Below are 13,349 nucleotides of genomic sequence, written 5' to 3' on the forward strand. Positions count from 1 at the left end.
TGAAACATTTCAAGGGTACCAAAATCAAAATGTTTTATTGAAGTCAGATTGCTTACCACAACCATTGGATGTTACTGAATAATCATTCAAGGTTTAGCCTCCTCATTTGACAAATGAGTCTGAAATTGTATTTGCTAAGAAAGTAACAGAATAGTGCACATGACTTTACATGAAGCCTATTATTGTAAGATAAGATCTACTTTATTGATTTTGAGGAAAACTGGTGTGTAGTGTAGTAAAACTAAAAAGGAAAAACTGTAAGTTTGAAAAAAAAAGAGAAATACAGTAAGTTTCTAATTATATTGTGCAAAATGTAAAAGTGAAAATTCTACCATACAATGCGTCTAGGTCAGGTCAACTGCAGAGAAATAGTGCCTAGAGTAAACATGAATAAAGGAGCATGATTACTGATCAGACTAGTGAAATTGGACATTGATGGTGTTACATGAGTGATCTATTGCATTTCATTATTGCTTGAGTGAAAACTACTGCACACATCAAACCACTAAATAAACTGTTGCACATGAGCGAATTTAAATAGCATGATGTGAAAATGAATGTAAGAAGATTGCTCTAAGATTGTAACTCTATGTTTCTAAAATTCAACATTCAATTTGGATCATGTTCACTTTGAATTCAAATTCCGTGTTTCATACCGATCCAAACTGGGCATTTTAACATTTCATATAATTATACAAATTCAATTTCTTGTGGCACAAATCTCACCCAATGCATATGAATCAGGACCAGCTCATCAGAGAGGATGCTATTATGGTTTTTGGCCCCGCCCCATTTACCCATTTCTAGGCGACCCACACCCCTCGCATGGCGTTACGTCATTACAGCTCCGTCTGTTAGCTATCTTTCATATTGTCAACGGTTATCATACAGAAAAGATCTCGTCTCTCTGTCATCGACGTCCAGATGTAGGGAACAGCGAGGGAAACCAAAACAGTTAAAAATAAGCCAGAAATCGATCAAAGGGACGGTGCAAGGTAAGATTATCTAAGCTACCCTCATAAATCAGGCATAAATCTAATGTAAATCTGTTGTTTCTTCGACTAACGGTCGTCTCCCTTTTTATTAAAACGCTATCTCCTACGAGCAGGAGTACATCAAAATAGCCTTGTATTGATAACTATGTCAAGAGAATTCCTCCGACGTTGGTTTCTGTTATTGTAGCACCTTCATTCTCTACCATCATCATCAACATCATCACACATTGAGGTCTGTTATTGCCCCACCTGTTTCCCGTCCTGTTCGTCCTCAGAGGCAAATGGCAAATGCCCAGTTTAAGCCTTAAAAAGCATCTGTTTCCGTTAAAAGGTCGAAATGATGTTTAAGTGGGTCAAAAATTAAAAACTCTTCATTATGATTACTTCAGAAAATGATTTTAAGAACTGTCCTTGAAATGAGGGAGGTTATCGTCTGCAGCACATGCACATCATTCCAGATTGTCTATCTGAAGCAATGAAAACATTGGCCTATAATTGGTATAAACTTTTTTAAATATACAACTTCTATCCTACACATATTGTATAATCCGTGAGTATGTGTGCCTTCTTTTTTAAATAAAGCATTGCTGTCCTTTATAACAAAAATACCTGTCATCTCATCTCCGTGAAAAGCATACCATAGCAAATTAAAATAGATGCAAATCACCAAATTGTTTTGCTGTTAATTTGAAATCAGGAAGTTCTCTTTTGATAAGACAAGCTTTGGGGGGTCCATTAATTATCATGAAGTTTGTGTGACAAGTTTTAGAACTGTGATAATGGTACAGAATTTTTTGATGTCACAAAGTTTACAATTTTGATTTGATTGCTAAATGAGAATAAATAAATGTTACCTTGATTTTTCCTCTCCTTGTCTTCCCTCCATCAGGGCAAACATGAAGCTGACTCTCGTCTCTCTTTTTTGCCTGTCACTTATTTTGTTTGGTACCCATTTTTCCCTGGCGAAGAAAGGAGGAGGCGGGGGTTTCGGCAAAAGTGGTGGCTTTGGGAAAAGTGGTGGCTCAAAGACATCCTGGTTCAACACAGGCAACAGTGGAAGTAGATCTAACACAGGCCAGAAAAGTAATCAAGGATCCAACACTCCTGGTAGAAACCGCAAACAGCCTGGAGATTACCCCCGTCAGGCAGGTGGAGGAGGCCAGCGTCGTCAGTATCCTATGCAGGGATCCCCTCAGGGGGGTTTCGGAGGTCATGGTAGTTTTGGAGGAGGTTACGGTGGAGGTTATCCAGGTGGATACATGAACTTCAACCCAAACAACAAAGTCCTTAGCCCCCGCCTTGGTGGCAGCTATGGATATGGGGGGTATGGTGGTGGAGGGGGCTCTCTCTTTTCTCAGTCAGTTCAGCAGATGGGCATGTATCCCAATGATCGGTCCAGGGGGTTTGGGCGCAGTGCGGTCATGGCAGCAGCTGGAGGGGCTGTAGCAGGAATGGCCTTGGGTTACGGTTTAGGAAGGTTCCCTCGTCCTCCTTTCTATTTTCGTAGCCACCAGGAGGAATGTTCCTACAACAACTACATGTACAGGAGATATGGTACACGGTCTACAGATACTAATGACTACAGCAGAGACTACAAGTACAACACTCCCCCTGACTATAACAGGTTCATGGACTCCTGCATGAAGAGATCAGACATACCTCCTGCTGAGAATCCAAAACCAGCTGCCACAATTCCAGACACCGACAAAGTTAGCAACACGATGAAAACAAATAACACTCCAACAGAGAGCTCTTCAACCCCTTCCCTTTTGCCTCAACGCCCCATGAATCAGGACCAAACCATCCCTGAAGATGATGATGATACAGTTAGCATCATGGAGATTGGATACCCAGCACTGATTGAACAGGTGAAGGCCAGGTGGTGCTTGGAGCTGTACATGAACGAGTCTGAAAAATACTTGGTTAGAAACACTGCAGGGACAAAAGGACCTGGGATGGGGCAGGGCTTTCTAGCTGTGTTCTTGAGTACCATTCTGATGCTTCTGAATAGCAACATGTTAATGCTGCATTGAGGCAAAGAAGGAGAGAGAATGTGAAGAAAGATCTGAGCATTCTCTGGAAATTACCCACTAAGAATGATGAAGGTGAGAAGAGCTTCTTATCTTTAAAGGATTCTGTTTTTAATTGCATTTACATGGTGGCCAATGTGATGTGAAGCTCAGGCTGTGCAGCTCAGATACAGTTGACATACTGTACTGATGTGTCACTGTGCCCAGGGTATATCATGGCCACCATCATATTCCTTTCTGTTCGATCAGACAGGTCTATAAATGGTAGATCATTATGAATCAGTTGTGTCTTTCCAGGATAAAGATTGTTTCCCATGAGGACCACACCCCACTGTTGTAAGGCCGTGACTCATGCCAAAATGTGCATTTGCTTCGGAAGCTAATGAGTGGAGTTCAGATCCTCTTTCTAACCCAGCTTTTCGTTGCTCAAGACAACTTTTTGCAGGCCGCAAAGCGATATGGTAATGTATTTACAGAGCTAATTTAACCTCACTTTTCATTTTACTGATAAACTGGTGCACGTGGGTTTCAAATCCATTTTATCACAAACAGCCTAGTGTTTTGGCCCTTCTATTATTTTCCCATTTAGCTTTCGTCCGTTCTTCTGTCCTTTTTATTTTTCCCAGTCTGGCTCCAGGGTCTACCATTATTTAAGGAATAATCCAGGAATTTATTTTTTTTTAGAGAGAAGAACAGATCCTGCTTCTCACTGCAAAATTTTGCCGGGCTTGGTGTTGTTATTGGAGCTTTTGGACCATGTGCTGCAACCATGGATACTGAGAAATTGAAAAAAATTAAAAGTCACCGATACTATCGCTGATAATCTTGTTTTAATTGTGGATTATGAACAGGCATAGACATAGGAGTGAAACTGTTTCAATATCTGTATTGGTGTGAAGTTCTCACAGACCTTTAAGCTTATCTCTGCTACAGTAAGCCCTGAAAGTGTGCTAAGTATGCTCAAGTATAATTATAAATACAACTATTTGCTGTCTTTAATTTGCACAACTAATGAAAGAAATAGAAAAGCAACAATAGAATTATGGTCTGTTAGATGCTAAATTTGCACTGCTCCCTTCTTGAACACACAGCTGATTCATTTTAACAGCATTTGAGTCTCCTACCCTGAGCATGTTTAGAGGGAAATGACACCTGGATGAAAACAGTCAAATGTGTGAATGTGTTTTATTTTTGTTATCTTGATACGTGGGCAGTTTATCATATGTGTTTCTCAGCTGGTACAGTCTGTTTGATTTAAGCTCAGGAAACAAAGGGGATGTTTGAATAGAGAGCCCAGAGTGTTTTAATTAGCTGCACTTCCTCTTTCCTCCCATAAAAGATGGACCGTCCATTATCTTTACTGTAATGTTCTGGTCAAATGAGGAATCCATCCAGTGGAGACCAACCATTCTGCCAGACTGACTCTGTTTGTTTAAGCAGTGTGTGTTAATTCAGGGGGGGTGGACAGCCTTTTTGTGTTTGTATTTCCACAGACTGTCATCATGTTGATCAGTGGAAACTGCTTTGTTATGATGAAACCATGCTTCAGGTGTGATATCGTCATAATAAATCTAGTTGGTGTTTTCAGTTTAAGTACTGTCCCATTCAGGGACATTAAAAGAGTCAGAAAACAATGGATAACTAGAGAAGTTGCATTTCCTTGCAGCAAATGCGTTGAAATGCTGAAGCTGGAAAAGTTTGAATAAAAGTGGAAAAAACTGAAAATGTAAAATAAAGGAAAAAAAAAATGTTAAGAGAAATGAGGAAAAGACAATGAGTGGATAAAGAAAGTGGATACAGTGGAAATGTAAATCAGCCTACAAAAGTTAAAATAATTAAATAAAAAGAGAGAGAAACCAAACAGTGAAATCTCAAAAATGTAGAAGACAGCAGAAATCTATGATTAATGTGTAAATGAGATGAGGAGAGTAGGACCAGTTTAATGTGTGAACAGAGTCTCGAGTCAAAGTCTGCAAAAGGTAGAAGCAGTTGAAGTTGAAGGAGTAGCAGCCTTTTTTGTTTGATTTGAGTCAAGTTTGAGAATTTTATGGCAGGTTAATCGGCAGTTTTTTTCAGTAGCAGCAGCTGCTTCTCTCAGTCAAATTGAAAACATTCCGCCCTCTGAGAGCAGGAGGAGAGGTGAAAAGAGTGAAAAGTTTGTGTCGCTTAGACAGTGAAATCTCAAAAACAGTTGAAGATATTAAAAAAGTTATTACAGATATCAGTAGTGGAAAGATCAGTGAACATTTTAAAGCAAAAATGAAGTCTGTAAGTGGGAGCAAGCTGAAGTTAGAGCTTGTTGAAGTTGAAGCAGATTTTAGTCTGAGGAGCTGAAATTTCCCATCTGTTTAACATAGAGAAATTTTTTTGGAAAAAGCTGAATAAATCAAAAAGTTTAATAGTTAGAAAAGTGAAAAGATATAGCACACTATTCCTAAACAAGCTGAATAGTTTAAAAGTTGAACGGTGAAAATCGGACAAAATTTGAAGGCTGTGAAAAGAGCCAAAAAACGTACGGAAGAATAAGAAGTTTAACTAGACAATTTCCACGGAAATCGTGAGAGGGGCTCGGGCCGCGGCCGGGCTTTTTGCAGTCATCAAACATCAGAAACACCGATGTGACCAGACCTTGTTTTGTACTGACTTCTGATTGAACAGGTGTCAAATTATCCCATGAACAATGAAGCGCGCTTCGCGCGCACACTTTCATATCTTGAAAATGTTCAGAAACACAGATGTCACCAGATCTTGTTTCGGACTGACATAGCGAAACACTCCTTAACATTTCTTATTTCTGATTCAACACGTGTCAAATTACCTCATGCACAATGAAGCACGCACTTTCATATCTTTACTGTTCTAGCCCCAAAACATTATGTCACAAACATACACCTACATATCACAAGACATGGGAGAGTGGCTGGTTATAAAGCCTTAACCCCAAATAAGCTCTTAAGAACTTGTTAGAGTACTTGTGTGTGTGTGTGTGTGTGTGTGTGTGTGTGTGTGTGTGTGTGTGTGTGTGTGTGTGTGTGTGTGTGTGAGGGAGAGAGGGAGCGAGAGGGAGCGAGAGGCAGCGAGAGGGAGACAAAGCGCGAGGGTGTGAGAGAGAAAGAGAGTATTGAAAGGAAAGGGGGTTCATGTGTGTGTGTGTGTGTGTGTGTGTGTGTGTGTGTACACTTTCATATCTAAACTATTCTAGTTTCAAAGCAATACGTCACAAACATAGACTGTATAGTGGATAGCGTGGCTCCGCCATTTACAATTGCACAGTTCTTAAGCCAAAATACCTCCGTCAAAGGCGCAGCCATTGGCAGCAGTTGTGCAGCCAGAGTCTGCGCAGTACAGACTGTGAGGGATTCTGGGAGAATCTGAGTGGCGCTAGGTATCAAAACTAATAACTTCATTTTTCTTTTGTGAGTCTAATCACTTCTTGACTCTACGTCCTGACATATTTTACAATCCCAGAAAAAAAAACTGTGTGTGTGTGTGTGTGTGTGTGTGTGTTTGTGCGCACGCGCACGTGTGTGTGTGTGTGTGTGTGTGTGTATGGGTTGGCTGTACGTGTGTTTGTGTGTAGAAGAAAGTTTGGGTTGGCTGTTTAGGCATAATAAAGAAACACATGTGTTTCCCTGTCCCTCAATGACCTAATCAGTGATTACCCACAGCTGTGTGGTTACCATGGTGATCATCATGATGTCATAATGAGTGTGAAGTGGCAGTTGAACTTTGGAACTCCTTTGTATCCACTGATCTTAAGCTGGATTTTTGGGCTAGACATAGGTCCGAACAAACTGCATTTACGCTGAAACCCTAAGGGCTAGAAGAAAAACAAAAACATTGTGAGAATCTGGAGACTCTGATGAACAAGATGATATGCTTTACAAGCTGGTAGGATTAGAACTGACCGCAGAAGGGTGATGTATAAAAGTAGTTAGGAATCAAGTTGATGAGAAATATAGGTCAGATTTTAACATTACTTCAGATTACAGGGATGTGACGGTTTCACTCACACTGAGGCATTTTTTGGCAAAACAGTACATTTTTGGGGTAAAATACTCCCTTTGTAAGAAGTAGGAGATGTCAGGGAACTTCACAATGTAGTTTTTATTTTTCTGCTGTGAAGATTTTGGAAGTTGTGACAATTCATTGGAGAATGCTGCAACCTGTCATCAGCCGCCTCTCTCACTCTACTTTCAGACATTCCGCACTGGAGGAGCTGAGGTTTCAGGGCAAAAACCAAAAAGTTTATGTTGCTTCAACAGTAAAATCTCAAAAACTGTAATAGATATCAAAAAAGTAAAGTCATACTCATAGAGCTGAAAGATCAGTGAACATTTTAAAGCGAAAATGATGCCTGTAAGTGGAAGTATGCCAAAGCCTTAGCATCTCAAAGTTAGTGGAAATTTTGGGCAGCGAGAGGGAGAGATTCCTAGGTTCCCCATTCATTCTCTATGAGGGATTTTTCACCGTTTTTGGCCAATAAGTCGGCCAAAATTTGGCGAATTGCTGAAAAAAATAATAGCACACCATTCCCGGCCGAGCCGCACATTTTGATGTATAATTTGTGGGGGTTTTCTCAAAGCCCTTGGAGGAGTAGCGAGCCAAAATTTTGGCCGGAAGATGATGAAGAAAAAAAAAGGCGAAACGGGAGAGCATTAGGGGCTCGTGGCTTCGCCACGAGCCCCTCTCCTGCATAGCTTGCTATGCAGGAGAGGGGCTCGTTCGAAGCCCGAGCCCCTAATAAAGTCACCGGATAACAATATGTTGAAATGCTGAGTCAGCATTTCAACATAATGATCCAATCAAGTCTTAGGACAGTATAACCACTTATGTAACAATCATGTACACTTGTTTCATGCTAATGCCAGTTTCTTAGACTGACAGATCTCACACAATAAGCATGACATTCAGTGTTTTAATGAAATAATATATACTCACTTTGCATAACCTACAACATAAATGGAACCCTATTACATAAAGCCCTTTCAACTACAGAAAATCCAACCTGAATAACTTGCTGGTGCTTTTTAATAGCATGCATGCCATCACAACACTTATATTAGTAACTGGAAATAATACAGCATAAATTATTTATGTTTCTCGATGAATGTTGTCTTAATTTTTCCTTATGATGTCGTTATTTGTATAATGTAGTATGTATTTTGTGATATATTTTTTATATGTGTGCCTCCTCTTCTAGCTGATGTGTTGGCTAACTCTCTCTTGTCTGAAGTAGCTTGTTATTTCTGAAGTGCCCTGAAGTGCCTACTGTCCCCCTCCATTTATCTTGGAGCTGAATTAATCTTCATGACCTACTGAATGTTTTTCCACATCATCAGAGACCTGAGCTAAAGTTTCTCATTAAACAGAAGTGGATGATTGAACAATTTGAAAGTACTCTCTGGAGTTTGGGAACAGATTGTGAGAAAACACATTTAATGCAGACATAGTCATTATTAAAGAGACAGTTTGGGAATTTAAGATCTGGGACTTCGTTGACGTTGTGATCTTCTGCATTGGACTCAACAAAAACAGCATATCCCCTCCAAATTCATCCAACAGAAGTGCTTTGAGATTCTTATTTTCAGAAGCACTCACAATGATAAAATGAAATGAAAATACCAACCATGTATCAGCTGAGTGTGGGACAATTGGAAAAACCTCACAGAGTACTTTGAATGTGTTAGCGCATGTCTCCTTGAGTCTGTCTTTGAATGTATTCAGACATGTATGTATCATCTTGAAAGACGTGAATGCCTTTACCTTTGTACGTCACATTTACTGTGTGCTAGGTCTGACATCTCTGAAGGTTGATTTATATGCTTTGTCAATTAAAAATTCAACCTTAAACTGTTTTTATGTGTAGATATACTTTCATCACTTCGTGTCACTTTTCAATAACAGAATAAAAAGTTTCTCTGACTTAATTTGATTATGCTGCAGCTCATCAAAGTGACATGACCATAGGAATTATTTATAGTTCTTGAGCTCAAAGTAACTGCCTGATGTGCTCATTATGATGTTTAAGGTAAAACACACTTTATTCTTCTCAATATATTCAAGTTTTATGTACTTAACTCTAAAGCCTATTGTTTTTTGTATCTATGTATAGTCTTGGATGTGGTGAGCTTTTGTAACAGTGTAATGATAGGCACACAGCTTCATATCTGGTGAGGGAACAGAGGAAGAGCAGACACTGAGCTTATTGTTAAGGTGGTCTTCTGGGCCCAACTAAAGAGAGAAACTGATGCCAAAAATGTTGAGATCAAACACTAAATTTGAGTATGATGGCTTGACCATTAAATCATTTTTTTCCGTTTACTTTGAATGAGCCTTTTGTATTTTTGTATCTTCATAAGGAGCTTGTCACTTTCCATTAAACTCGTTGCCATGTTTAAGCAGCAGCAAGGAACGGACAAGCCAGTAGATTATATGTTTTGTTTTGTTTTTAATTAGTGAGAGGCAGCGTTAAGTTCACCATCTGGAAGATGTAAAAGAAGAAAACAGAAAGTTAAAGACAATTAGAAAAAATAGCAGGTGTGTTGAGGTAACATCTACATGCAGGCTGTTTTCACTCTGCTGTGTTTCAGGGCAGAAATCAAGAGTGAGAGTGGTATAAAAAAATTCTGCTGCATCTTACAGTATCTCTGTATATCTAGAAGTATAAAGCTGCGGGATTTCCAAAGTCTTTATCCAGGAAACTGCAAACTTATCCCCTCCGCCAGGTGAAGCTCACAGGAGCACAGTCTGTGAACCTGAGCCTGCTGTGATCTGATCAGCTCATGACGCTGGCACTCAGTGTGAGTCTGCTAAGCATGAGCTGACAGGCTGAGTCATGAAGCGCCCCCACACCCCGTTAATGCAATTTGATGATTCAATCGTATTAAGAGGCTAAACGCACAAACATCCGAGGCATGTGCACCCTAATACCAGAAAGTGATGTTCAGTGAAAGCATACCATACTTCCAGCTCTGCAAAATCAGAGGTTTTTCTTTTATGTGTTTGAATAATATGACTATTTCTTAATTATGCACCATAGGTTGGAATGTAGTCAAAGCATGATTTGAAGCTCCTGGTAAAGTGACAACTGTTGCACCATTTCAGTCATTTTGATAACCCAAACTAACAGTAGAAGTGTTTTTTCTTCACCAAATAACAAAACAATCTCCTTTTTTTATATTTAAGGTCAAATATTTCAAGTTCGCCTTATCATAAATAGTGTGGTAAGACCTACTATTTAGTTTGTGTTTTAAAGGCTATTTTTTCATTTAGATCTGTAATTCAGTTATGCTTAGTCTTGATTTTGGTTTTCATCTGGATCTTGATTAAATGTGTTGTGAGTATTAAGAAATTTGTTTGTCAACTGTTTTCCTCTGTGACTTATGCGCCATGGATGAAGTCACCATCGCCACTGCCTGTGGAGCACCACAAGGCTCCATCTTGGGCCCCTTTAATATTTTTTCATAGATTATTTTTGGGGACTTTTTTTCCAATTATTTTGATAGAAGAGTCTGAGAGAGACAGAAAATGTGGGGTGAGAGTGAAGGAGTCTCTGTACATGGGGCGCCTGCTTTACAAACCAAGCTAAACTGGCACCCAACCCTCTATTTCAACATCCTTACATATGGTTCTTGGGGTTTGTTTTCTAAAATGATCACATCTATTCCATCACAGCATTCAATATTACTCTGCGAGATAATAAAGAAAATCTCTTCTTACAGTTTGGTTGACAATGAATTTTTACACAAATGTTTGTGTTATGTTGTTTGTTTATTCACAGGATGACATTAAACATGGACAAACATTTCTGTTTTTGCATAAAACTCAACAGAACTGCATCACATGTACTTTTTATAGTAGCACACAAGAAATGTACTTCAGATGCATGAAAAAAACATGACTAAAATGTCATTTATGATTAAAAAACTGACAAATTGCATTATCATACACAGCTGCTCTTAAACTCTAGGCTCCTCCTGAGGTAGACTTAGGGATTAAAGTTTTTATATAAGTATATTTAGAAATGGATTTTAAAACATTTAAATAAATCTCCAGCACTAACATAAAAAAATAAAAACACTGGACACTTTAAAACAAAGAGCAAGATCTGAGGTTAGTTATTCATTAAGTTTAGAGGTCTAGAGGAAGTGCTTTTCTTTGTTCAGTACAGTCTCTCTGTCCTGCTGTAAGGGTCAAAGGTCAAATTTCTTCTCCTGTCTTCATGAAGGGTCAGTGACGTATCAAGAAAACAAATTGGCCACAGTTTTTCTTCATCCCAGGGTTTTGGGATTTATCTTTCAGAGCCCAACTCTACATCCAGTGTCCAATCAGCAGAGACATCAGGGAGCCGATCACCACGATGATGCTGTTGTAGATTGGGCCACTGGATGCTCCGTAAGCGTAGTACTCCATATCTCCAGAGCCCTCCTGATCATACCCAGGTCTGGGTCCATAACCACCACCTCCATATCTGGGGTAGCCTCCATATCCATAACCTCCACCATATCCTCCATACCCTCCTCCATATCCATACCCCCCATACCCTCCACCATACCCAGGCCTGCTCAGGGCGGACCCAATCATAGCTCCTCCAATGGCTCCTGCTGCAGCTGCCCCGGCTACTTTCCCCGCACTAGGGCCACTGCTCTGGACTGGTCTATAAGCCTGGCCTCCTCCACCTCCCCAGCCACGGTTGTAGCCTCCTCCTCCTCCACGGCTGAAGCCTCCACGTCCTCCTCCACCACGCCGGGCCTCAGAGCTGGGTATGAGCGTGGCGAGTAGCAGCAGACAGAGCGCCGCTGTGAGAGGGAGCTTCTGAGAGCTTGACATGATTTTTGCTACCTGTGAAAAATGGAGATGAAAACATAATAATGAGGTGTAGAGATGTGCTGCTGCAGAGGAAAGAATCGTTCATGTTTTTTCCTGTTGTCAGGTTTCAGTCGCTGTAAGTCTCAGATCTTTTGTTTAGATAAGAGGAGCCAGAGCACAGAGGCATTTATATTAAAGAAATACAGCCTATAATAGTTTGGACAATTAATTGGTAGTGTAATAATGAAAACAAAATGAATTACGAGAATAGAAAGTACAACACTGAGCTCAGTAATCTTTAACTGCAGTACGGTGATCATTAGAAGTTAAGTAGTTGTACAGGGTTGTACTACGTCCAGATGGATCAGAGCACTTATAGACAGACTGGGGAGATGTTCTCATGCAGCTTTAGCCTCACAGCGTGTTATTTTTACGATGCTGATCAGTTCAGAGCTGTACGGATCACAGGTCTTAATCCAGCTTTGAGAAACACATTTTACACAATTTAACTCTGCAGCTGACCCGAGATCAGGCAGCTTTGACCATCCCTAATGCCCCTCCATCTGTTAGACCAGGGACCAGATCTGTGAGCAAGACCTGCTACACTAACCACCAAGATAACCACAGTTAGTGAGTCTATGTTGGTGCTGTGTAAAAGATTTATTGTCATTAAAATCAAACATCAAACCAAATATCTAAGATACAGAAACACTGCTGTTTTGTCCATATGTGTACAACATGTAAACACAGTGCACACACTGAATATTCATATTATTTATACATATAACTATCAAAATTTAAATCCTGAATATTTAAATTGATATGATTACTATAACTGGGCTTTGTTAGTTTGGTTTTTATTGTTCACTCTGCAGCAGTTTAAAAGCCGAAAACCTGATTATATTAAGTAGTTTTTTTTAACATCATGTGACATAATTTATGATTATTATGCAATATGAAGCATAATTTTATATCACTGATAAGAGTCAAAGCAGGTAACATACTACTATCAAACACTGCTACATACATCATATATCATAATATCTTTAATATAATCTGTAGTCTGACTGACCCTCCTCAGTCTCCTGAGCTCTTTTCCCATCAATGACAACACCTTAAGTCTGCAGCGTGACATCATTTGTTTTCTTCTGTCAACAAACGCGTCAGTCTAATCTGTGTCCTCCTTACACATGGGATCGTCTATAATTACTCTGGGTCACAGAGAATAATCCAGTCACTCTCAGATTAAAACTCCAAATCTACTAACAGGATCAGAAGAGTTCATATTTATGTTTGATACAGTTTTGCTCCTCTGTATGTTTTATCATTATATTATTTTTGTGATTATGAAAGGTGTTTTTTTTCTACTTGGATGCTTTGAGATGTTAAACAACAACAAATGTTCATTCATAAAAACAGCTGAGAAAAATGAAGGTTGAACACTCAAACCTAGAGAAGTTTGGAAAATATAAACACCAGTTCATTTTCAAAATATCAGCTCATTTTAACTCAA

The 13,349-nt window shown here is 39.4% G+C and overlaps 1 protein-coding gene across 1 annotated transcript; it reads left to right on the top strand.

Annotated features, from left to right (window-relative positions):
• The first annotated feature begins 807 nt into the window (after nt 1–807).
• On the top strand, nt 808–4,660 carry LOC141791142 (uncharacterized). The gene is made up of 2 exons (XM_074671395.1): nt 808–995; nt 1,885–4,660. The coding sequence occupies exon 2, from the start codon at nt 1,892–1,894 to the stop codon at nt 3,026–3,028; it is 1,137 nt and encodes a 378-aa protein (XP_074527496.1). The 5' UTR covers nt 808–995; nt 1,885–1,891; the 3' UTR covers nt 3,029–4,660.
• The last annotated feature ends 8,689 nt before the right edge of the window (nt 4,661–13,349 follow it).

Source organism: Halichoeres trimaculatus, unplaced genomic scaffold (assembly GCF_033239565.1).
Source record: "Halichoeres trimaculatus isolate MK-OKI-2021-1 unplaced genomic scaffold, fHalTri1.1 fHalTri1_scaffold_5, whole genome shotgun sequence".
NCBI lineage: Eukaryota > Metazoa > Chordata > Actinopteri > Labriformes > Labridae > Halichoeres > Halichoeres trimaculatus.

Bases quoted from the DNA above. Each gene is read 5' to 3' on its own strand.
- LOC141791142 (XM_074671395.1), top strand. From the start codon at position 1,892: ATGAAGCTGACTCTCGTCTCTCTTTTTTGCCTGTCACTTATTTTGTTT.